This window comes from Schistocerca americana, chromosome 2 (genome assembly GCF_021461395.2).
Source record: "Schistocerca americana isolate TAMUIC-IGC-003095 chromosome 2, iqSchAmer2.1, whole genome shotgun sequence".
Lineage (NCBI taxonomy): Eukaryota > Metazoa > Arthropoda > Insecta > Orthoptera > Acrididae > Schistocerca > Schistocerca americana.
The window spans coordinates 465,235,523-465,263,455 of NC_060120.1; the positions used below are offsets into that span (position 1 = coordinate 465,235,523).

Below are 27,933 nucleotides of genomic sequence, written 5' to 3' on the forward strand. Positions count from 1 at the left end.
AGTTATAGAAACATGTTGATCACTTCTAGGTTCCCAGAAAACCTTAAGAGGTCATCAGATTTGAGAAACCTAATGTGAAACAGTGATAGTCAGTGTAAGCTAATTAGCTGCAAAAGCACAAAGTTTTTTATGTTTGATATGTACAACTTGTCAGTTTGATCCACCTGCCTTTTAAGAATATAGCAACATAAACATTGATTACAATAGTTCTTTTCCTGTTGTGGTGATAATTTGACATTATTTACTGCATTTTTTTGTTTCTAGGATAGGATATTTTGCTATTATAGGTATGACTTCATTTTGGTTTTGCTACACACTGTCCACAGTTCCATTGATTTATAACTGTCGTCATATTTTGTCATGTTTACTATGTTCTTCAGTCTCTCTTTCTAACATATGTCCTTGAATGAGTTTATCATTTTGCACATGTATATTTTTTGCTTCCCCCCCCCCCCCCTCCCCCCCCACACACACACACACACACACACACACACACACACACACACAAGTAAATAATTTGTACAGTTCTCCGTTTCTCTCTGTGTTACAAGTTATTTACTAAGCCACTTAACTGTTGTTTGAAATCTATGTTAAATATAGGCTATGTCTTGATTCAATGATGGCATTGGTGATATAGAAAAATTTGCAGATTTTGATTAATTGCTTGGTAGTTATTGACATAAAGTGTGCATTTAAGTGGAATATAATGTAATCAGTGTAGTGTTACAAATGTTTCGGTATAGTTGCAAGCACTTCATGTCAGTGAATAAAAATATAGGCAAAAGTCATAATTTTGTCAACAGGCATCTCAGTGACTGAAACAGAAAACGAAATGTATATTGTTGTTCCTTTTCAGAGATGTGAGTACATATCCATGTGGGTACAACTGCATATTTATATTCTGATCATTTCAGCAGTTTAAATTGTAGTTACATTTAATCTTGCAAGCATGTCTTCATGCAAACATTGCCGCTTATGTGATCTAATTAATAAGATTTATCTCTATTCACACTTATTTGGGTATCATCTATGTTAAACTGACACTTGCGAGGGAAAAATTAAATCAAATTTTCGTAATTAATGTTGAAAACAAACATTTTTGAGATAAAAATGCAGTCTTAGTAGCAGATGTTTTTATTTTCAAATTTCAGTGGTAGGCACCTTCACATTATAGAAACTGGTCATGGTGCATGCCATCTAAAATGATTACATGATGCAAATGCATCAACGAAATGTGATTTGCAATTTCAAAAAGTTGGAACTTCCCAGTGCCTGTCTGCTGGGTTCCTTACTCATTGCCATGCATAAAGGACACCGTACAAGTTAGGAACAGCTGCACAGCAGAGCTTTATGGAGCAGGAGCACAACATGTATGTGCTGCTGACAAACATAGAATGTTGAAAAGTATGGTAATTGGGACTCGAGTGCAAGTTGTACAGTAAAATCAGAAAGATGATGAAGGCTTGTCGGTTACATTAACCATTGCACAGCACCATATACACATACAGAACATACATACCCTTATAAATCACAATGTACGTAATTTCTAAAATAACAGTGTGAGGCTCATTGTCAGCAAGGCCACTCATACATTGTGTGCTCCTGCTCCATGAAGCTCTGCTGTGCACCTGTTCCAAACTTGTTGGCATCCTTGATGCGTAGAAACAAGTAAGGATACCAGATGACAGTCTTTGAGGATTTTCAACTTTTTGACATCCCAATCACATTTTGCTGATGTATTCGCATCATGTACCCGTTTTATGAACAGCATGCACCACAACCAGTTTCTATAAGCTGATGGTGCCTACCACAGATAAAATGCATCACTGATATTTGGAAATAAAAACCTCCACAACCAAAATAGTATTTTTACCTCAAATTTTACAATGGTTGCTGTATCAGTCGAGGTGATGGAATGGAATGGAAGAAATTTTATAACATTATTTTCATGGAATATGTGATGTTAGAGGGCCTGCTTTCTCGCTGCTTGGACCCGTGAAATGGTTACAACTTTCACACCAGTGGGAATCACAAGTGTCATTAGAATGTGATTACGTGCATTTTAATATAGCTCCTCCAGACTACAGTCACGTATATAACTGCAACTGTGATGCAGATTAACTAACGTAATCATATTAAGCACTTTTGTTATGACGTGGCATATATTGAATTTTTAAATAACACTTATCTGATGAAACTGGTTCATTTTCTAGCGTTTGCAGGAGGTTCAGTTCATATTTTCAAAAGTACAGAATGAAAGTCTGATTTTGAGCTCATGAAATCTTGTATTGGCTCAGTCTTCCAAGAAATATTCATACAAATTTAATGGTCTCAATAAATTATTTGCACATTTTTCACAACAGCTAACGACTTTCTTGAATTGTTAAGAAACAACACTTGCTTGGTCTTGCACTGACCCTTATATGAGGGTCATTCCATAAGTCATGGCAACTATGGTATATCGCATGAACATGTGGCAATCTCCTTAACTGCAGTACATACATTCAAAAGCCCACAGCAAACATTACCAAAATCAACCAACAGATTGCTTCTGCATGTGAGAATGGCTTAGTATCAGCACCTGAAACATTCAGTGTGAAGTTGGCGTGTTACAGGATGGATCCTCCCCCACAACCCAACTCAGCAGACCGCAGTTCATGCAATCTCATTCCACAACTGAGGAAACCATTGTGTGGGAGGTGATTTGCAACATGGCGAATGTCCTCATATAGCATATCAGCAACAGGTGGCACACATGGATGGCAACGCGAGTGGCATTCAGTGCCTTCTCCATCATTGGCAATGCTGTGTGTATACACTGGGGGACTATTTTGAAGCACAGTGATTGATTCTGATTCATTTTTGTTTCATTTGTACTCTAGCACAATAAATTTACACAGAGTTCCAATGTGTGTGTTACATTTCCACCTTTACCAAGGCCTCACGTACCCTATTCTATGTTGGCATTCAGATACACACTGCCATACCAGTTCAATGCACATCATGGAATTCTCATGTTGTTGCATTATCAAAAGATATACCATATTTGCCATGACTTGTAGAATGATCCTTGTATAAAAATGTAGTAATTCATGATGATAAACTCATTGGCAGCATTGATACTCTTGTATAGTTATAATGAAAACTTACATATTCACAAATGCTTAAGTGTGACAATAATGTTTGTTCTCTTACACAATTGGTCTTTTATACAAAATTTCATAAAATGTGAATTTTAAATAATTGCTTCTAAAATTAGCAAATTTCTGATAAGTTACCTAATTATTTTGGTTACTAACTTTTATGGATTTTATGACTAAATTTTTTCATTCGATTTGCTTAGTAGCTGCATTATGTTACACATTATTGTGTAAACTATCTTTCTAAACTATAATTTCATAAAAAAAAAACGGGTTACATAATCGAGTTATTATTCTCAAACAATGGAAAATATTGAATGGAATGTAAAAATATTATGAAAAGGATTGCTGCTACTCACCATATAGCAGAGATGCTAAGTCACAGATAGGCACAACATAAAGACTGTCACAAAATAAGCTATTGGCCAATGAGGCCTTTGTCAATAATAGACAAATAATAGACACACACACACATGACCACAGTCTCTAGCAGCTGACGCCAGACTACGAACGATGCTGCGCTGCTGTTTGTAGTGTGGCTTCAGCTGCCAGAGACTGTAGTTCTTGTATTCTGCCCACTCATCTAGTATAGGGTGCCCAGAAAGCTGTTTTCTCAGATCGCTAGACAACAATTCAAGCAAATTAAGTTAAATTGACAATACTTAACTTTGTGTTCACAAATGTGTGTTGCAAACAAATGGTGACATGCAAATAATCAATGTCCTTTGGTATATACAATTTCAATGCAAGCAAAACAATACAGTTCATAAGTCATGGCTGTAGCATTTGTATGATGGCTGGTCTTCCACTCCGCTGTGGCTAGAGGGTGCAGTGCTTAAAATCTCTTCATGTAGAGGCTGCTTCTGTCTTGGTTCATCCTAGAGAGGGGTTTGTCAGTGCCCTATTTGCTGACGTCGTCTCACGGTCCTCTCTGCTCTTCCGTTCTGGATTGTCGTCATGTCGGAACAGTGGTCACGACTGTGTGAACTGTGTTTGAGGGTGCATGCATGCACGCATGCTTTTCTTTGTGTGTGTGTGTGTGTGTGTGTGTGTGTGTGTGTGTGTGTGTGTGTGTGAGAGAGAGAGAGAGAGAGAGAGAGAGAGAGAGATAGATATCTATTTTTGACAAAGACCTTATTTTGTGACAGTCCTTTCTTTTTGTGCCTATCTGTGACTCAGCATCTCTGCTATGTGATGAGTAGCAACTATTCTTATTATTCTTTTAAATTTCACTATTTTGTTTTAATTGAATATAAACTCATAAGTATATAATTCCAAATTACTGAGATTCATAATTTTGTTAAGGACATTGTCTGTTTAGCATCAGTATTCAGATAATCTGCATTTACTCCAAATAATATTAAATAATGAAAAATAAATGTGAAATATATAATGAAATACTCAAGACATACAGAAAAACCATGTACTATTCTTATAGTAAATCTAAGGTTGTTACATTACATTCTATTTTCATTATCTCCTCTAATGCACATGGTAAAAAAAAAAATAAAAAAAAATTTGCATGTTGAACTGGCCACCAGTGCTGTGATTGTCTTTTATTACTGTTACCAACGACTGTTTCCCAATGGTAGGCCCATTTTCAAGTGTTTATGCCCAAATAGGGAGCCATGTACTGATGGACTAGTGATGTTGAACTGTCACCAGGCATTTACTACATCCAGATGTTTAGAGTTGACACGGTATGCTGCAAAAGGAAATAAACATGTGTATTAACAAATTTATTTAATTAGCATCTTGTAATTTGAAAAATGGACATTAAGACCATTCTATTTTTTAGGCTTCTTCACTTTTACTTTTATTAATGGATAAAGAAGAGATGCTATTTAAGATAATGTATTTGAGATAAATACATTTGTTAATTGTTCACTGTAATCAATTTAAGGAACCCACAGAAATCTAAACATGGATAGCTAGATGGGGATTTGAATCCTGCTCCTTCCGAAAACTAGTCTAGTGTCATAACCACTGTATCAGCTCACTGAGCACCAATAGAGAGAGAAACTATTGCCAAGAATACATTATCCATGTATTGACTTTCATCAGCTTTTTCATTACTTTGAGGTAGATGCTTACCTTGGTCTCCCAACTTGGTATCACAACTGGTGAATGAACTGCTGCTTAAGGTTTGGTTCCTGTTATGTACGTGTATTACTGTATGCATTCTTACAATGTTGATAACATCATTTAATCAATTTACTTCCTCATAATGGAGTGGAGTTGTTGGGTGAATACTCTTTTTGTGTTACAATACAGCAATCAGTTCAGGTTGTGGTTCTTAAGGCAATTGTTGTGAAATTTCAAGGAATAAAAGTGAGCAACAAATGAACTGAAAAATAAAATATACAGATGAGGCAATCCTCATAGTGCTCATAAACAGTAACTTTAACATTTATTCAGATTCTGGCATTGACAAAGATTTCTCAGTGACTGTAAATCAAGTTGGACTCTCTTATCAGGTGAAATAGTGAATTCGATTTGTAAGAGAACACAACCATTTTAACCAATTTATAAATTTTTAGTATATCAATAACAAACTGCGTATCACAATTTTAAAATATATTTTCCTATTGTAATTCACTGTCAAAATGTATTGAACATATATCAAATGCAATTATTCGAGCATCCCTGTGCATACCTGTATTACTGTAAATTCTGTGTAATATATCTCTTTAGTATTGGCATGAGTGACAACACCATGGATTCATAACTGTTGGCACGAATGTACTGATGATGCTAACTGACAGTGGCTCAATTACAAGCTGGGAAGTTGAACACCAGAAGACGAAACAAATCTTGACATGCGAGTTAGTCTATGGAGGAACAGAGAGTCTGAATACCAACTAGTGAACAAACATGAAGGGAAACACAACACATGGCCAGTGCAAGCAAATGACAATCGAGTGCACAGAGCACAGCACTGTGTGAAGCTAAGGTTAGGTCTGTGGGCATTGAAGTCAGTGCTAGAAGTGCCTGGCCTGGCCCACTGCCACCAGCAGGTAAACACATGGGTCAGCGGCTCTAACCATGCCATGCTTTGCAGGAGACCCATTCCCCCACCTCCCAAGGCAGCTTTGAGTCTTATCCCACTGCGATACCCATGCCAGCTCCACTGCCTCTGTCTCGACGTCTGCTCATGGGGATATTAAATCCCTCCTCTCTGAAAAGGCCAGGAGAACTGAAAATGGCCCCCTTTGTGCTGTGATCTTCATTGCAAAACCAGAGAGGGTGCAAGATTCCCTGGCAGCAGATTGACCACTGAAGGAGACAGCACTGATGCAGCCTGCTCCACTGGAGAAGCAGCAGATTGAGGATGCTGGTGTAACAGTTGGTCTGCCAACCGGTGGGGGCGAGGACCACATCACTGGGAAGCAGGGAAATGAGTGCATTTACAGGCTCTTCAGTCAGCAGCAATGAAGTGAGCCCCACTGGCATTGTATTCATGGTCAGAGGTAGGATGGCAGAGGGGCTGATAATGGTACCAGTGGGGAAGCACACTACTGCAATTGGGAGCCTCTCATTGCACCACCACGATATCCAACGCCATCACCCAGCTGGCTTGGAGATGGTAGCAATGAAGGTGCAACAGGCGATTGGAATGATGGGTCAGCTGCTCCCAACTGACATCCACCACAAGCAACTGTCAATCTTTATGGCCCACCACAAACCAGCACCCACTCCTGCTGCCGCCAAAAGACTGAGCCCAAATCACAGCCCTGTGAGAAAAGCACAGCAGTCTATGGCATGTGACTTGGAGTGTAACAGATCCAAAAAGAATCCCATGGTTGGTGCCCACACTAATGTTCCACTGCACCACACCCATTAACTCGTCTGTAGCCAGAAAACTTGACAGGGCATAATAGTGGGATGAGGCAGTTGTAGACTTCTTCATTTGGGCCTTGAATACCCACAAGATGCCCTCTACCTCCGAGTTAGATGTCAGGTAGTACAGAACATTAGTCAGATGCTGGATACCATTGTGAATGCAAAAATCTTCAAATTTCTGCAAAACAAATAGCCAACTGTTGCCACAGAAAAAGGGTCTGTGGGGAGCTCTCTATAGCAAAAGTGACCAATAATGTATGGACCGTTGCCGTTGATGTTGTGGAGGACTGCTGGTGATCTACAGGAAATCTAACAATCCCTCAACTACTAACAACCACATGCTTCACAAAAATGGTCCACAAAATTAATGTGTACCCTGTTCCGAGATTGGCTTAGGGGAAAACTGATGTGGCGGCACAATCTGGTTCTTTGCACAGGGCACACAAGGTGTTCAGTGTTGCAATTGATCACCTGCTAGGAGACATGATGACATGCTAAAACCTTCATATGAGTCATACCCCACAACTTGGCAGCATTGCTTCTCTCCGGTAAGGAGGAGGACCCCTGAACAATGTCATACCGATCATGTTGGAGAAAAATAAAGAGTGCCATGCTGAATTCTTTTCCAAGAGTGCACTTGGGCCACCCTATATGGACAGCTGAAGCAATTTTCCAGAAAAGTGGGTCAGCACCATTGGCAGCCATGACCTCTCATGCCAGCAAAGGAAAATCCAGGAAGGCACTGGAAGACCACCTGCGAGATTCTGCAAATGCTTCTATCACATGGAGCCCATGGTCGAGTGGTCACTGAGGTATTTCACGCTACAGGGAATGTCTTGAATCAGCCGCTCCAAATAATGTTGATAAATTCCAGGTGCAGAGGGGTGTTAAGCACTAAGAAACTTCAAGGGGCAGCACCCAGCAGCAACTGCAGGTACACATCACACAAGTCAATGTGTAAAAAGTACTGACCACTTCACCAACAACCCCTCCAGCTGCAGAATGGAATAAGAGTCTGTAACACATTTCGTATTGATCATCCATTTAAACTCACCACTAAGATGCAAAGTACTGTCAGATTTCTGAGTCACCACCAGAGTGGTGGCCAACTAACTCAACAAAATAGGAGAAATGACAAAGAGGTTTTGCCAACACACCAACTCAGCCTTAAACTTATCACTCACAGTGAAGGATTGCAGATGGGTTAAGGGAGTCATATGCCTCAGCTTAAGGGAGATGTGTCTCAAAATTTTCTGCCTGACCCACAGTATTCTCTTAACAGTTGATCTTATGAGCATAATAAGGAATGCACATCTTGGAAGAGGACTGACTAAATGTGCTTTTTCAGCTATCTGGAAGCCAAAAACAGAAAAGCCATTAACCCAAAAATACTTTGAGCCAATGGTGAATCAACCACCAAGTTGCCATTCTACATTCTTATGATGTGCCAAGATGGAGAACTGCCTCCTTAAAGGAATACACTGTTTACTCTAAGACACAACTTGATGGAGTGGCCATTGCAGTGCAGGGCAGCCCAAAAGCTGGTACATATCCATGTTAATGAGGCTGACGGATGCTCCTGTGTCTACCTCAAACTCAATCGGCTGCTCATCCATTACCACCAACAGCAGAATATGCTGGAGCAATACGTGGAGGATGTCAGAGACAGCCTCTGAGTTCAGGGAAATCATTGGGGCCTCAAAACGACTGCCCCATGACTAACAAACTGACACAGACTATTGCCAAATACGATACTGCAGTGCCTATGTCATTCTAATTATGCTGCAAAGTTCCTTTGGACATGCGTGCAACTACCACCATTACGAAATTCACTAACTTAATTCACAATTGTGACCAAGGACAACCATCAACTGTAGAATGGAGTGACAATAATAAAAATCTGTGACCGATCGGGACTTGAACCAGGATTTACCACTTATCACGAGTGGTTGTCTAATCATCTGCCCATCCATGCACAGCTCATGGCCAGACCCAAACTTCCATATGTCGTCAACCATGTATCTACGATTTGTACTCGTACATCCATCAGCTGTAGAATGGAATGATGACAATGAAACTCCATGCCCGACCTGGACTCGAACCTGGATTTCCCACTTATCGCAGAGCCTATGTTATTCTGATTATGATACAAAGTTCCTTTGGACATGTACGCATGTCCAAAGGAATAGGCACTGTGGCAACTACAGCCATTATGAAATATATTAAATGAATCCAAAATTGCAAACAAAGACAACCATCAGCAGTAGAATGGAATATTGTATTTATCTGCTGATACTGGGCAAACGACTTTCAAGTACAATGTCTGACCTGTAAGGGAATATGCATAATGAATGTACAGATCATAGACGCATGGTTGACGACATATGGAAGTTTGGGTCTGGCCATGAATCATGCATGGATGGCGAGATGGTAAGGCGACCACTTGCAATAAGTGGGAAATCTGGGTTCGAGTCCCAGTTGGGCATGGATTTTCATTGTAATCACTCCATTCTACAGTTGATGGTTGTCCTTGTTCACAATTGTGAATTCATTTAATGTATTGCCAAATGGTCTGCTTTGTGGCAGATCCTGCTCATAGCCTCTACATCTGCACAATCCTGTCAAATGTGCACCAAATGTCAATAAGGGCAGGACCGTTGGCTTGCCCAGTGAGTGACAGGAGTGCGACATAAAGAATCTGAAAAATGTTGCAAGTGTGGATTACCGTTCTTCAAATAATGTCTACTGAACTCAACAGGGCAAAGAGGGGCAGTGCTGTGGTGTTACTGTACTCTAATCATTAACAGCATCAACACATAGTAGCTCAGTGGTAGGTAAGGTAGCCTGGCTCACCCCGTGGGGCACCATGAGTTGTGTACCATGCATGGCTAACTTTGCCACTTACCAATATTTGGAAAGCATGTCCCTTGCTGCTGCTGCTATAAGTTTGTACAATTCAGCAGTCTTAGAAACTTCAGCTAATGAGGGGGTCAGACAATGCTAGTTTGAACCCCGACTGTTACATCCCTAATCAGTGCTGCATACTAGATAGTGCACTGGAGACACGTGTGCAAGAAACATACAGCTGGATGTGGCAATTGTGGTGTTGGTTAAACAGCAACTGTACTGCCATGACATTAGTTTGATGGCAAAAATAACTGACAAAGACCATCAAGGGGAAGCTTCTCAGGCTAGGTAGAGGGCTTCAAATTCTGAACAATTTGGTGTAGACCCATGCTAGTGGATAATAACAAGGCAGCCTTTATCAACACGATCAACAATACACCTTACCTGGCAGCGAGAACCAGTGCAGATAATTCTCCTACCTTTCCGTAGCTTTGTTGGGATGAGTGAAAGGTGTGAGGGGATGGTGGGGAAGAAAACTGCTCGGCAGGCAGCTGGCCCAACAGCAGCACAGCATGAGAACGAATTGATTCCATACCTTGTTTGAACAGCTCCTTGAGCTGTGCCTGCTGCAATTGACACTGCTTGTGCTGCAGCTGTTGTTGTTGCTTCAGGAGGTGCAACTGTTCCTGACCAAAGGTGAAAGGTAATCTACAGGGCAGCAGAGGGTCCAAATGCTGCATAGAGAATGAGCACAAAGGGAAAAGCGATACAAGACCAGTGCAAGTGACTGACAGAGGCAAACCACTGTGCAAGTCTAAAGCTGGGTCTACAGGCATTGAAATCAACATTAGAACTGCCTAGCCAGGACTACTACCACCGTCATGCAAACACCTGGGTCAGTGGGTCTGCCCCCATGACACACATTGCATGCACTCCCCCCAGTCCCAGCAGACTTCAACTCACTCCCCCTCTCCTTGCTTCCATCTCGAAGTCCACTGGTGGGGATACTAACACCCAAAAACTTATCTTAATATATTCTTCCTTTTTTTCTTGCATAGTTTTAAAATCTGGATTGTTATAAGTACTTATTTTGATAATGTTCCTGCTCTTGCTTTGACAACACTCACTGGCATTAGAAAAGGATAGGTGGGTGTCCTTACTTCTTACATTTCATGACTTGAAACTAACCTCTTTCCTGGTTTTCTTGCTGTTATTCCTATGTATTACAGCAGTTTTCATGAATACTTTTTGTAGTTTTACTACAGCCTCCTCCTCTTAGTTGGATTCATGTTTTCTATGGTTTTCCTAAATTGCTTAAAGTAAATGCTGCCACATCTTGGGAGGGGCATGGTCAATTTCTTTCCCCAATGTTCTTCAGTCTGAGCTTCTGCTCAATCCCTAATGACTCATCACAGACTGGATATGAAGCTCTTTTTTCCCCGTTGGACTTCATTGTTTCATGTATAATTTTGTCTTTAAATCTACTCAAGAATTGATGGTGCCCTCAATCCATCTAAAACTACATCAGCTTATAATTCTGTTAGTCAAAAACAATGAAGTATGTCACAAAAATTTTTTGAGAGATACATGTTCCAAGTGCCCTTTGATTTTACTACTATTTGGTCATCATCTACACAACTGTAGAAATATCTTTGACCTACAGTTTTTAAGTGGCATGTTTCTCTCCTCATAGTACTGCTTGAATTTCAGTTTGCTCTAGCTCTGTGTCTGCTTCAGTAATTTTGCTATAGTTAACTATCAGTTTGCTCTGAGTATTGTTCTCTTTTATGCCATCGCCTTTGCAGTCTTCTTACACTTAAGACTCTATTTTAGCTGCTTAATCAAACCCTTGCTCAAGTTGCAAATCTAATCTGTTATTCACCCACCAAGTGGTGGCAAGAGAACATACACCCAAAAATATTTAACTTTTACTAGCTTTCGGAGCCAATGGCTCCTTCTTCTGGTAGAAGAGTTGAAGGGGAAGCAAGAGCAGTGAAGGAAAAGGACTGGAGAGGTTTAAGGAAAGGGTACAGTTCAGAAAAGCCATCCAAACCCTGGGGTTTTGTGTGGCTCCATCCCTTTTACCAGAAGAAGGAGCCACTGGATCCAAAAGCTTGTAAAAGTTAAACCTGTCTGTGTGGAGTGCTCTCCTGCCGCCGCTTGGTGAGTAGATTTTTTAGCTATCCATTTAAATTATACTGTCAATAACTGATTATTTTTGTTGTTGTTACAATCAGTTATTCAGTTGTTTAAAGCTCTCACCCATATGCATTTTCAATTTTATTATATTATTCAAACCATTACCCATACATTCAATCTGTTATTTAACTCACCAATAATTTAAGCCATTTGTTCTCATACATTCTCCAATGTGTACATTATGAGAGCCTGCAATTCATTTTTAGAAAGTAGAACTGTATTTGGTATATGTTACTAATATGCTTTATTACAGTTTAATATGTAATCAGTCCTAGCACTGAGGAATTAATGTATTTCAGTACAAAGATGATATAATTTGGAATTAAAATAAATAATATCAATTATACAAAATACTCTTAAATTCCCCCTCCCTCCATTCTGTTAAAATTACCTTCATTGTTTGTATGTGGGCTCTCACAGTGCACTGTTTCCCATTTTGCAAAAAAAACCTATTTAGATCAAATAAAACCACTGTATTAACTTTTCTTGTCACATTGCCAATTGCCACTTGTGTGGTCAGATGAAATGCTTGGATGTCAGTGTCTAGCTAGCTACCATACTATGATACCCGAGCTCCTGCTAACAAGACAGAGGCCAGAATGATGGCCTGAGCTGCTACTCTCCACCATATGTGTGACCCTGTACTGCTAAAGATGTTGCAAAATTTTTGGGATGAATGTGCATGGTACACATGCTGCAATGGGCAATTGCAGAGGCTGTAGAGAATGTGTGCAGCTGAGACGGGTGTCAGCGAAGCCCAAGAACTGTAGCAAAGAGTTCTGAATGTCATGTACCCAGCATAAATCAACTTTTGTAATTTTAAAATTTAGTATACATTATGTTGATTTTTGAAGTCTTCTCATCGATTATTATGCTTGCAAATATTAATTTAAATTTTGTCTGATCAATGTTTAGGATTGTTTCTTCTATTTTAACAGGCAAAATTTTTCTAGCTGACATCCACAAGGCATTTTATAGACCTCCTTATTGTTCACTGTTGTGAAACTAACTTTTTAACAATGTAGGAAAAGATAGGTTGCTACTTACCATAGCATTCTTGGACTTGGAAATCCTACAGATTGAATAAGAATCTACAATTAAGACATTTTAGTTCGGGCCAGTGTTGGTAGACATGTGTGCATGACGTGCACTTGCTTGTATGTATGAATGGTGTGCATTTCTCTTTTGCTGATGAAGGCTGTGGCCAAAAGCTTTGTGTGTCTTTTATTTGTGACTGTCTGCAACGTAATGTGTCTTTTTTATGGTAAGTAGCAATCCATCTTTTGCTACATTGTTGATATTCCTACCTGGAGTTTCAGATTTTCAGATTAACTTTTTGTTCTACGTCTACCTTGACAATGATTATTTTATTGGTACACATTACTTTCAAAGCTCTTCCTTATTCTAAAATGTCTTAATTGTAGATTCTTACTCAATCTGTAAGATTTACAAGTCCAAGTAATTGCAGAATTTTATAAGTTCCCAAGCTCCTTCATGAATAATTCACCAACTAGCACAGTTACTGACCATCCAACAGGGTAGCAATTTTATTCCATTAAAAGATTTCCAGATTGACATTCCAAATTTCCTTAAACCAATTTTTGTTGCATAGGAGATGCAGATTTGCTTTATTATTGATCACAAACACAGATTTTTTTTGAGTTGCAATCACTTTTGGGGGAATATTCTAAGTTTAGCAAAGACTGAAATAAAATATTTATGGAACTTGATTTTTTTTAGTTGTGTGAGGAGTAAATCAGAAATGTAGTAGTTTGTATTGAAATAAGGGAAAAAAGTACATAATCAGTGCTGAGAAACAAAACAACAATGTGCAGATACTTCATTATTTATAAAAAAAAAAAAAAAAAAAAAAAAATTCTGTTTCTGTTTTTGTGAGGGAAAGAGAATCACTCAGACCTGATAAATTCTGGAACATTCATAGCACTCACTGTAGACCTGGCAGAGCTCAAGAACCAACAATGAATAATGAATATTCTTAAAGTTAGCAAGAGCATCGGAAGCATGAGTGATTGAGCAATAAACACTACATCAACTCAATGAATTTTGTGCCAAACTTACACAATGATCCCTCAATCGATTGTTCTTTGAATCAGATCTTATAGTGTGATTTATAATAAAATGACTTAATGTGTTTGTTAATCAATCAGTGAATATTAGAAATCCTCAGGAAAGTTTTTTCAGCAATGTCTCAGGATTCCCTGACTTTTGAAAGTAAAATACATGTCTTGGACAGTTCTAGGTTTTCCAAATATTGCCACCCTGTTTAAACCCACTAAATCCTGATTCAGCTCCACTATAAATGGTTAGATAACAATGGAAGCAGTTTGGCAAACACTTCTTTGTGCAATTTAATAAATTGGATTCTAAGAGAGATGCTTTCCAAGTAAGTGAAGCCTCTACATAACATTGGCATGACAGTTGTCTCCCACTGCAGATTATTACAACGAAGAACTAATTGTAATTATCCTTGAAAATTCTTGCAACCACTTTGTACTGTGGCTGTTATCACATAACCTTTCTGGCAGGCAGTGGCTCTTATTAATTCAATACAAAATTTCTTGCTACATGGGAGAAATACAAACCTTCAAAGCTGGGACTATAGCATTAAACAGCTGATTAACAGTTTGTCCTGTAAATACAACACAACCATCTGATGATGAACAAAACATTCAGAACTAATTAAGACAAGAAACAATAAAATGTGTTAAAAAAAATTGTCATCAAGTTAGTGGTCCGTTGCTGTCTTTATAGCATTCCTTAAGTGAAAGTAACACTATACAAGAAAAAAAGAATTATAGTTCCTATGAAAAAAAGAAAGCAGACTGAGAAATATTTTACTGTCCCATATAAAACTTTTTGTGATGCACTAGTTATTTTTGTAGGTTTGGTGTATAGGACTACTGAAAGGCTCATGTGATATATAGCCTGTTGGCTTCACCACACTCTACCTTTCTTGCCAGGAACAAGTGCCCATTGTAGAAAGACGAGGCTGTTACGCATACTCTTTCAGGAACAGATGAGTCCTTAACTCAGTTGAAACTCTCTCCTCACACTGACTGCAATTCAAACACCAAAAGAAATAAAAATACAGATACTTACATATAGCAAATGTGAACCAAGATTCTGCCAATTTTTCATTTTCAACTCAACAGTTTGATGTTGCTGTGATGCAGTTTGAAGCCCCAGGCTTGTAACTGTTCTCTCCTTGCTATCTTTTGTATGTATTTTCTTTGGTCTAAGGTGACAACTTTGGCCTTTGACAATCTGCAGCTTATTATTATTATTATTATTATTATTACTATTATTATTGAGTTCTCCAGGATGTGAATCTAAGCAGTTATCCCATTGTTATCTCCTATTTCTAGCACCACATTCTTTCCTTACCCAATGTTTGCTCTGCGTTTTTCCTCTTTCTCAATTTTCTTTACAGCAACATAGAAATTTCAAACAATTTTGAAATTTGGTATTCAACCGGAATTTTAAATTTGTGTTATGTAAATTAAAGGGGAAGGGGGGAGAGAAAGGAAGGGAAAGGGAAGGAAGCTGCATTGTGGAATCAGCAGTGATGAGTGAAAATGTGTGCTGGGCTGGGATTCAAACCCAGGATCTCTTGCTTACTTAGCAGTTACACTAACCACTGTGCTACCTGGGCAAATGCGTGGACTATCTTAGCTCACTCCTGGCTGACTCACATTCCCACCTAGTGCCACCTATCCACAGTCCCCATCCATGTCCATTTTTATTAATTTCAGATTCCCATTGCAGCTTGAAAATAAATGTGCATCCACACTGAATGCATGATTCTGTTCTTTAGGACATGTCCCGAAGAACAGACACCACATATTCACATAATTAAATTTGTATGTTTGCAGCCCTCCTCAGTTATCTCTGAAGTCCATCATGTACAAGATCGTTGAGGGACTTTGGCTCTTCAGTGCAAAATGTAAAATTAAAAACACCTTCAGCCATCTTGATTCTGAATGTAATTTATTTATGTGATCAGTTTCGGCATTTCGCTACGCCATCTTCAGACCCTTTTGTACAGACGACAACAATAATGACAGTGTGAACTACATACTTAAGGGGTGGTGTAAAATTTACAAGATCAGTTATATACAGTAGTAATATGTAGTAAACATTTAACAAAACCCAAACTGTACTATGTGTGACATCAAAAGATCACAAACTAAGAAATAAAATGAGAGCACAGTGTAGTGAAATGCCAAAAGTTGTACTACAAATACATTAAATTCCACATGGATGGCTGAAGTTGATTTTAATTTAACATTTTTCTTAAACTGTTCCTGTTTTGGCAGCTCATAAGTAAATGTCCTCTTCTCTTATAAATATTGTCAATTAAATGAATGGAATAGATGCAGAAGTAAAACAGGAATAAAGTAAGTATTCCTCCTTTATAGTGAGGAGAAAAGAAGACATCATAAATATTCTTTGCAAAGAAAAAGCTGAATTGACAGGAAAAATAATATCTTTAGAAAACTAAATCAGTGATCTGAAGAGAAATGTTAAGAAAACCAAAAACCTTCAGATATCAAACTTTGTTTACAGTCCGGGAGTTTGTCTCAGGCCCACCAAGGGCTGTAGTGTCGAATAATAATAATAATAATAATAATAATAATAATAATAATAAGCAGTTTGTTATTACAAACACACTTGTCCAAAGTTAAATGATCAGAAATGAGAATCACAAGAAAAACGAAGTACTTATTTTAGTGGACAGCTAGGAAAGAGGATGCAAATCAGTTCCACAAAAGAAGTTAGACTTTTTTTTCCAGATGGAAACAATTATCAAACCAGGTGCACCTTTAAGGGAAATTGCAAAAAGTGTGGTAAATCCCACAAAAGGTTTTACAACAGATGATACATTAGTGGTGATATGAGGTATAAACTGAAATGGTTAAAAACATGTACAGGAGACATTAGAGATCATACTGAAACTCAGTCATAAAATGAATATAATAATCCATACTATCTCAAAATAACACGATGTACAACATCAAAATTTGGAAACTGAAACAACAAATCACTATATGATTCATGTTGTTGTTGTTGTGGCCTTCAGTCCTGAGACTGGTTTGATGCAGCTCTCCATGCTACTCTATCCTGTGCAAGCTTCTTCATCTCCCAGTACCTACTGCAACCTACATCCTTCTGAATCTGCTTAGTGTATTCATCTCTTGGTCTCCCTCTATGGTTTTTACCCTCCACGCTGCCCTCCAATACTAAATTGGTGATACCTTGATGCCTCAACACATGTCCTACCAACCGATCCCTTCTTCTAGTCAAGTTTTGCCACAAACTTCTCTTCTCCCCAATCCTATTCAATACTTCCTCATTAGTTATGTGATCTACCCATCTAATCTTCAGCATTCTTCTGTAGCACCACATTTCAAAAGCTTCTATTCTCTTCTTGTCCAAACTATTTATCATCCATGTTTCACTTCCATACATGGCTACACTCCATACAAATACTTTCAGAAATGACTTCCTGACACTTAAATCTATACCCGGTGTTAACAAATTTCTCTTCTTCAGAAACGCTTTCCTTCCCATTGCCAGTCTACATTTTATATCCTCTCTACTTCGACCATCATCAGTTATTTTGCTCCCCAAATAGCAAAACTCCTTAACTGCTTTAATTGTCTCATTTCCTAATCTAATTCCCTCAGCATCACCCGACTTAATTTGACTACATTCCATTATCCTCGTTTTGCTTTTGTTGATGTTCATCTTATATCGTCCTTTCAAGACACTGTCCATTCCATTCAACTGCTCTTCCAAGTCCTTTGCTGTCTCTGACAGAATTACAATGTCATCAGCGAACCTCAAAGTTTTTATTTCTTCTCCATGGATTTTAATACCTACTCTGAATTTTTCTTTTGTTTCCTGTACTGCTTGCTCAATATACAGATTGAATAACATCGGGGAGAGACTACGACCCTGTCTTACTCCCTTCCCAACCACTGCTTCCCTTTCATGCCCTTCGACTCTTATAACTGCCATCTGGTTTCTGTACAAATTGTAAATAGCCTTTCGCTCCCTGTATTTTACCCCTGCCACCTTTAGAATTTGAAAGAGAGTATTCCAGTCCACATTGTCAAAAGCTTTCTCTAATTCTACAAATGCTAGAAACGTAGGTTTGCCTTTTCTTAATCTTTCTTCTAAGATAAGTTGTAAGGTCAGTATTGCCTCACGTGTTCCAGTGTTTCTACAGAATCCAGACTGATCTTCCCCGAGGTCGGCTTCTACTAGTTTTTCCATTCGTCTGTGAAGAATTCGTGTTGGTATTTTGCAGCTGTGGCTTATTAAACTGATTGTTCGGTAATTTTCACATCTGTCAACACCTGCTTTCTTTGGGATTGGAATTATTATATTCTTCTTGAAGTCTGAGGGTATTTCGCCTGTTTCATACATCTTGCTCACCAGATGGTAGAGTTTTGTCAGGACTGGCCCTCCCAAGGCCGTCAGTAGTTCCAATGGAATGTTGTCTACTCCGGGGGCCTTGTTTCGACTCAGATCTTTCAGTGCTCTGTCAAGCTCTTCACGCAGTATCGTATCCCCTATTTCATCTTCATCTAAATCACCTTCCATTTCCATAATACAGTCCTCAAGTACATTGCCCTTGTATAGACCCTCTGTATACTCCTTCCACCTTTCTGCTTTCCCTTCTTTGCTTAGAACTGGGTTTCCATCTGAACTCTTGGTGTTCATTCAAGTGGTTCTCTTATCTCCAAAGGTCTCTTTAATTTTTCTGTAGGCAGTATCTATCTTACCCCTAGTGAGATAAGCCTCTACATCCTTACATTTGTCCTCTAGCCATCCCTGCTTAGCCATTTTGCACTTCCTGTCGATCTCATTTTTGAGACGTTTGTATTCCTTTTTGCCTGCTTCATTTACTGCATTTTTATATTTTCTCCTTTCATCAATTAAATTCAATATTTCTTCTGTTACCCAAGGATTTCTACTAGCCCTTGTCTTTTTACCTACTTGCTCCTCTGCTGCCTTCACTACTTCATCCCTCAAAGCTACCCATTCTTCTTCTACTGTATTTCTTTCCCCCATTCCTGTCAATTGTTCCCTTATGCTCTCCCTGAAACTCTGTACAACCTCTGGTTCTTTCAGTTTATCCAGGTCCCATCTCCTTAAATTCTTACCTTTTTGCAGTTTCTTCAGTTTTAACCTACAGATTGTGGTCAGAGTCCACATCTGCCCCTGGAAATGTCTTACAATTTAAAACCTGGTTCCTAAATCTCTGTCTTACCATTATATAATCTATCTGATACCTTTTAGTATCTCCAGGGTTCTTCCATGTATACAACCTTTTTTCATGATTCTTAAACCAAGTGTTAGCTATGATTATGTTGTGCTCTGTGCAAAATTCTACCGGGCGGCTTCCTCTTTCATTTCTTAGCCCCAATCCATATTCACCTACTACGTTTCCTTCTCTCCCCTTTCCTACACTCGAATTCCAGTCACCCATGACTATTACATTTTCGTCTCCCTTCACTATCTGAATAATTTCTTTTATTTCATCATAAATTTCTTCAATTTCTTCATCATCTGCAGAGCTAGTTGGCATATAAACTTGTACTACTGTAGTAGGTGTGGGCTTCGTATCTATCTTGGCCACAATAATGCGTTCACTATGCTGTTTGTAGTAGCTTACCCGCATTCCTATTTTCCTATTCATTATTAAACCTACTCCTGCATTACCCCTATTTGATTTTGTGTTTATAACCCTGTAGTCACCTGACCAAAAGTCCTGTTCCTCCTGCCACCGAACTTCACTAATTCCCACTATATCTAACTTTAACCTATCCATTTCCCTTTTTAAATTTTCTAACCTATCTGCCCGATTAAGGGATCTGACATTCCACGCTCCGATCCGTAGAACGCCAGTTTTCTTTCTCCTGATAACGACATCCTCTTGAGTAGTCCCCACCCGGAGATCCGAATGGGGGACTATTTTACCTCCGGAATATTTTACCCAAGAGGACGCCATCATCATTTAATCATACAGTAAAGCTGCATGCCCTCGGGAAAAATTATGGCTGTAGTTTCCCCTTGCTTTCAGCCGTTCGCAGTACCAGCACAGCAAGGCCGTTTTGGTTATTGTTGCAAGGCCAGATCAGTCAATCATCAAGACTGCTGCCCCTGTAACTACTGAAAAGGCTGCTACCCCTCTTCAGGAACCACACGTTTGTCTGGCCTCTCAACCCCTCCGTTGTGGTTGTACGTACGGTACGGCTATCTGTATCGCTGAGGCACGCAAGCCTCCCCACCAATGGCAAGGTCCATGGTTCATGGGGGGGGATATGGTTCATACAATCATATGATAATACATATGATTCATACAATCAATGAATTAAGAAATGCAAACAAAACAAGAATCACTGTTAATTTTGAAATGGAACGATAAAATTGAAACAAATTTACTCTACAAGGCTTCCAATTAAACAGAGAAGAGAAGAAACAGATTTGTGAAAGACTGGCTTCCCTCATTAGCAAGAATAATGTAAAAATGTCTAGTGTTGATGTCAAATCTAAGAAAACTACTGACAGGTGAATAAGAAAGGACCAGAAGACATAAGAAAGAAAATGGCTAAAACAGGGCAAACTACAACTGATCAGTGGATTTAAAAAAAAGGCAGAAGACATGGAAACGAAAGTAATCAAAACAGTGCAAGGTACAACTGACCAGTGGTTCAGAATAACAGAAAAGAAGACACGAGTCTTTCCTTGTCATCCCGTCCAGTAAGTCTCCATTGGCCTGCAGTTCTGGGTGACTTTTCCAAAATCTACCCCTTTTCATAGGCCTCTCCAGTCCTTTTCCTTCACCCCTCTTTCTTCCCCTTGAACCCTTCTGCCTGAAGAAGGAGCCACTGTCTCCAAAAGCTAGCCTAATTATAACCTCCTTTTATGTGTGTATTCTGCTGGTTGGCGAGCACATCTTTTATCTATCCAATTACATTATATTGTCAAAAATTGATTGTTTTCTGTGTTATATTAAATTGGTAATAATGTTCTTTGTTTTGCCTATGTTTTCATAAATTTTATACAAGCATGCAGATGTAAGTCTGTTAAGTAATATTTATCTGCTCAAATTGTACATTAATCTGTGCCTGTAATTGTAAATGTATATTGACATATCCAGTATCACTCTAAGCAGTGACCAAAGTGTAAATGAACGAATAAATAAAAAAATATCTGATTAAGCATGGCATTCTAATACTTTAAGTCATAAATTTGACTTGAAATTGCGCTCCCCCGTCAAACGAAAGCTGCTATCTGTGGCAAACGAAATGCCTTGGAGAAAATGTTTAATGCAGTCCTTAGAAAACAGGAACATCTAAGTAAGAAACATTGCACTGGAGACTTTTAACTCCTTAATTTAATTCTTGTTATTACTGAAAATATAAATTTTCACCTTGCTGCATCTTTGGTGAAACATGTCCTACATATGCCATGTATATCAGTAACAAATGTATTTAGATTCTACAAGAGGCTGTTGGTCTGTTTGTAACGATAAAATGAATACCACTAAGGCAGATGTTACAGTGAGTTTGTAACAAATGACAGTCCCATAATCCTTTTAGGGCAGGCATACTGGAATAATTATCATCATCGTCATCTTGGACAGTTTCCAGCCACTGGCTGGGTCTGTCGGGAACACAAGCCTCTCCATCGTGTTCTGTCTTTCCACCATTCCCCCTCTTCCACCTTCGTCCAGTTCTCTCCTCTTCTCGTCACACATTCCTTCACTCCCTTCACCCATCTATCTCTTCGTCTTCCTCTGGGCCTCTTCCCCTCCAGTTGCAGATCAAACATCCTCTTTGGAATTCTTCCCTCATCCATTCTCTTCATGTGGCCATACCACTGCAGTCTTGATTTTTCTATCCTGTCCTGTACTGGTTCCTCCTTTAGTCTTTCCCTCACATACACATTTCGTAATCTGTCTCGTCTTGTTACACTCAACCTGCTCCTCTGGAACTTCATTTCACTAGCCTGTATTCTACTTTTGTCGCTTTTGTGCATTACCCATGTCTCACTTCCGTATGCCAATATGGGGACAAAGTAGGTTCGGTATACGGTATAATTCCCTTGGATTTCTGTGGCACCTCCTTGCTCCAAATAAGCCCCCTAATGCATCTGTAGAACTGCCCTGCTTTTCTGCACCTTTCATTTATTTCCATTGCGTTTCCCCCCTTACTTTCAATCATGCTTCCCAGGTACTTGAAGTTCTCTACCACTTGTAGTTTTTCCCCTCCACAAGTTATATCCACATTTGGCCTATTCTTCTTCCTTGTTGTGACAATTATTTCACTTTTCTTTGCAGAGAAATGCATTCTATATTGTGCTGCCGTTGCCTCCCATGCATCTAACTGCTCTTGCACCTCCTTCTCGCAATTTCCCCATAACATCAGGTCATCGGCAAAAAGCACTGCTTTCATTTTATGATCTCCAATTGCATCTGATACTTGCTGTAGGATTTCATCCATAAAATAATAAACAATAAAGGCGAAAGTGCACTTCCCTGTCGCAGCCCATTTTCCAGCTTGAACCATGCAGTACGTTCCCTCCCCACTTTCACACAACTCTCACTTCCCTCATACATTTTTCTGACTTTTCGTGTTATCTCTTCATCTATCCCTTTTGCGTTCAGCACATCCCAGAGCTTGTCCCTACAGATACTGTCATACGCCTTCTCAATATCTAAAAAGGCCGTGATAATAATTATAACAAGTAAAAAATATTTGGGGTTGCAATGGTTTGGTGCACTTGAACAGGACTCAGTACTATCATTAGGACTCTCAGACCATGGGCATATCTTTCAATTACTTTATGGCACTGATAGCAGTAGTTACTTTGCCAAAAACGTGAATTTACTCAACACATAGCTGAGCCAGTTCCGCAGTTGACAGAAATCATATGAGTTAACTTTCGAGATCTTTAAATTTCTCACCACCGAAATTTGTCAGCTTATCCTAACCAATTAAACATTTTAATAATAATAATAATGTGATTTATTAGAAATACTATAAATAATAAGATGACTATGGGGTCAACCAATGAGGAATAAGGTGACCTGGAAAGGACTGCGACCCAAAGGTTTTTTTGAAAATGGTCAAATAAAACAATTTTTGTTTATAGAGAATACTCATTCCAACATGACTAAAAAACACCTGCCTCCCATTGTCACTATTAATGAGGACAATAGTTTGAGTGAAGCTGGCTTACAGCAAAAGATATTGCAGTTGATTCTGTGCTCCTATTTAGTCACCCTTTAATTCGTGCAATTTGAAATATGCAATTAATTTTGTGCCTCCAAGGATTAATCAAAATCAATTTAAATTGTGTCATGTATTTTATTGAAGATATTGAAACTTGCTTTATATGAACAGAACCATGACCCGCAGAGAAGAAAAGGAAATTTTGAAAGAAGCAAGACGTAAGATTAAAGAAGAACGACTTCGTAAGAAGGAACGCAAGATCAGGAAGAAAGCAAAGCTCATAAAGGAATGTCTCTCGGAAAAAATGAATTGCTTTAATCATGATAATGATCACTGGAAGACAGCACCTTTATGGAATGGTATGTAGTTTTATTACAAAAAAAAAACTCCTCTCTGCTACTTGCTCCTGCAGTAGTTGTGGGTAAAACATTAGTAAATAGGTGGCAGTTCCTTGAACCAAATATACATTAAAATGCTGCAATGCTGGCATATAAAGTAGTTAAATGTATTTCAAACAATGGAAAATCCAGGTAGGAATATCAACAACATGGGAAAAGATAGATTGCTACTTACTGTAAAGAGGACACATTAAGTTGCAGACAGGCACAATTAAAAGACCTTACACAAAATTTCTGGCCATAGCCTTTTTCTGATGAAGGCTGTGGCCAAAAGCTTTGTGTAAGTGTATTTTAATTGTGCCTGTCTGCAACCTAAAGTGTCTTCTTTACGGTAAGTAGCAATCTATTTTACATTGTTAAATGTCTTCTAGTCTAACGTGAATTTAATAGGAGTAGCAGGAATGAAACTGTCATTTACATCAATCATGAGTACTACTTTGTAGTTAAATGCTTATATATGGCATAAAAAGGGTCTTTTTTTAAGTAATTGCCTTGTCTGTTAGACATTGTGTTAGTAGTGGTCAATGAAAGGTTTTTGTATCAGTTATACTGTTTTAATCTAGAATGAAAAATATCGTTTTCTCTAGAACTGTTATTATTCCTTACAAACTATGTGAGTAACTTACAAGAAATACAAAAGAATTAAATGTGCTGGACTTCCTGATATATCTAAAAATCTATAATATATACAGGGTGGTCCATTGATAGTGACCAGGCCAAATATCTCATGACATAAGCATCAAACAAAAAAACTACAAAGAACGAAACTCGTCTAGCTTGAAGGGAGAAACCAGATGGCACTATGGTTGGCCCGCTAGATGGCGCTGCCATAGGTCAAACGGATATCAACAGCGTTTTTTTAAAGAGGAACCCCCATTTTCTATTACATATTCAGGTAGTACGTAAAGAAATATGAATGTTTTAGTTGGACCACTTTTTTCGCTTTGTGATAGATGGCACTGTAATAGTCACAAACGTATAAGTACGTGGTATCACGTAGCATTCCGCCAGTGCAGACGGTATTTGCTTCGTCATACGTTACCCGTGTTAAAATGGACTGTTTACCAATTGCCGAAAAGGTTGATACCTTGTTGGTGTATGGCTATTGTGATCAAAATGCCCAAAGGGCATGTGCTATGTATGCTGCTTGGTATCCTGGACGTTAAGGAAACAGGAAGTGTTCAGCCACATGTGAAACATCAACCATGACCTGCAACAAATGATGATGCCCAAGTAGGTGATTTAGCTGCTGTCACAGCTAATCCGCACATCAGTAGCAGACAAATTGCGTGTGAATCGGGAATCTCAAAAATGATGGTGTTGAGAATGCTACGTCAACATCGATTGCACCAGGAACTGCATGGCGACAACTTTGAACGTCATGTACAGTTCTGCCACTGAGCACAAGAGAAATTACGGGACGATGACAGATTTTTTGCATGCGTTCTATTTAGCGATGATGCGTCATTCAGCAACAGTGGTAACATAAAGGGCATAATATGCACTATTGGGCAACGGAAAATCCATGATGGCTGCGACAAGTGGAACATCAGCGACCTTGGCAAGTTAATGTATGGTGCGGCATTATGGGAGGAAGGATAATTGGCCACCATTTTATCGATGACAATCTAAATGGTGCAATGTATGCTGATTTCCTACATAATGTTCTACCGAAGTTACTACAAGATGAAACTTCCTGGCAGATTAAAACTGTGTGCCGGACCGAGACTCGAACTCGGGACCTTTGCCTTTCACGGGCAAGTGCTCTACCAGCTGACCTACCCAAGCACGACTCACGCCCCGTCCTCACAGCTTTACTTCTGCCAGTACCTTGTCTCCTACCTTCCAAACTTAACAGAAGCTATCCTGCGAACCTTGCAGAACTAGCACTCCTGAAAGAAAGGATATTGCAGAGACATGGCTTAGCCACCGCCTGGGGGATGTTTCCAGAATGAGATTTTCACTCTGCAGCAGAGTGTGCACTGATATGAAACTTCCTGGCAGATTAAAACTGTGTGCTGGACCGAGACTCGAACTCGGGACCTTTGCCTTTCGCGGGCAAGTGTGAGTCGTGCTTGGGTAGCTTAGTTGGTAGAGCACTTGCCCGCGAAAGGCAAAGGTCCCGAGTTCGAGTCACGGTCCGGCACACAGTTTTAATCTCCCAGGAAGTTTCATATCGGTGCACACTCTGCTGCAGAGTGAAAATCCCATTCTGGTTACAACAAGATGTTTCACTGCATGACAGAATGGCAATGTACTTCCAACATGATGGCTGTCCGGCACATAGCTCACGTGCGGTTGGAGCGGTATTGAACAGCATATTTCGTGACAGGTGGATTGGCCGTCGAAGCACCATACCATGGCCCGCACATTCACCGGATCTTACGTCCCTGAATTTCTTTCTGTGAGGGAAGTTGAAGGATATTTGCTATCGTGGTCCACCGGCAATGCCTGACAACATGCGTCAGCGCATTGTCAATGCATGTGTGAACATTACGGAAGGTGAACTATTCGCTGTTGAGAGGAATGTCGTCACACGTATTGCCAAATGCATTGACGTTGATGGACATCATTTTGAGCATTTATTGCATTAATGTGGCTTTTACAGGTAATCACGCTGTAACAGCATGCATTCTCAGAAGTGATAAGTTCACAAAGGTACGTGTACCACATTGGAACAACCGAAATAAAATGTTCAAATGTACCTACGTTCTGTATTGCAATTTAAAAAACCTACCTGTTACCAACTGTTTGTCTAAAATTGTGAGCCATATGTTTGTGACTATTGCAGCACCATCTATCACAAAGTGAAAAAAGTGGCCCAACTAAAACATTCATATTTCTTTATGTACCACACGAATATGTAATAAAAAATGGGGGTTCCTATTTTAAAAAACACAGTTGATATCCGTTTGAGCTATGGCAGCGCCATCTAGCGGGCCAACCATAGTACCATCTGGTTTCCCCCTTCAAGCTAGACAAGCTTCGTTCTTTGTGGTTTTTTTTGTTTGACACTTATTTCATGAGATATCTGGCCTGGTCACGATCAATGGACCACCATGTATATCTAGATATTGTACCTACTATAACTGGTGAGGGATTCACTATCATTTCAAGCAAGGAGTTGCCTTAGAGTGATTTGCGATAAATGCTGTTGCATAAATCAAATCAATCATTATTGACTTAATTCTTTGCTATCCATTGTAAGTTGCCATTAGACATATTGGTTTTCTGCTTTGTTTCCAATGTTGAACATCACTGAACATTTGTGATTTTGTTACCCTTTTTACCTGGTGTGCTGTCACAGAAAGTCAAACATATTTCATCATGTTGTACTAATACTGACTGTCACATAGTGCAAACTGTCTTCTGTATATTATAATAGGCTACGTGGATAGATATGTCCAAGTGATAATGTGCTTTCGTGTGGCTTTTGATTGCTGAAAGACAGCAGGCACGAAGTGTATAAGTGGTGGTGGTGATGCAGAGTGGCTTTTGTAGCATATGAAAGTTTACTTCTGGAATCTATCATAGTATGGTTCATGCTGCCTCAGAACGCTCTGTCAAAAATGAACAGCCTTATTAGTGAACCTCTGACCACTACAAATCTTTATACAATAGAGAAAATACTGAAGGGACTCCACTAACAAAACATTCAGTGTGTCTTTTCAGAAGAAATGAAGCCATTTGTTAGTATGAAGCTGTACATCTTCTGAATTCATAGGTGAAATCACATGATTATTTTAGTGACCATTGCCTAGATTACACCTTAATCTTCAAGGATGTTTTCCCTTGTCTTTAATTTTTTCAGATATCCATTAAAATAAATAAATCCAAAATAAACAGCAGATGGGGAGGACACAGTTGTCAAGAAAACAGAAGTGGAAAGGGTTAACACAGTCATATGCGTTAAGTGATAATGTTGTTGTTGTTGTGGTCTTCAGTCCTGAGACTGGTTTGATGCAGCTCTCCATGCTACTCTATCCTGTGCAAGCTTTTTCATCTCCCAGTACCTACTGCAACCTACATCCTTCTGAATCTGCTTAGTGTATTCATCTCTTGGTCTCCCTCTACGATTTTTACCCTCCACGCTGCCCTCCAATACTAAATTGGTGATCCCTTGATGCCTCAGAACATGTCCTACCAACCGATCCCTTCTTCTGGTCAAGTTGTGCCACAAACTTCTCTTCTCCCCAATCCTATTCAATATTTCCCCATTAGTTATGTGATCTACCC

At 39.2% G+C, this 27,933-nt stretch overlaps 1 protein-coding gene across 2 annotated transcripts in view; it reads left to right on the forward strand.

Annotated features, from left to right (window-relative positions):
- LOC124588712 (extracellular sulfatase SULF-1 homolog) overlaps positions 1–27,933 on the forward strand; it is a 792,368-nt gene that overhangs the window by 737,306 nt on the left and 27,129 nt on the right. For both annotated transcript variants that reach the window (XM_047131489.1, XM_047131490.1), the window contains exon 18: positions 23,471–23,658. In XM_047131489.1, coding sequence (XP_046987445.1) covers positions 23,471–23,658 — 188 coding nt within the window. The remainder of the gene's footprint in view (positions 1–23,470; positions 23,659–27,933) is intronic.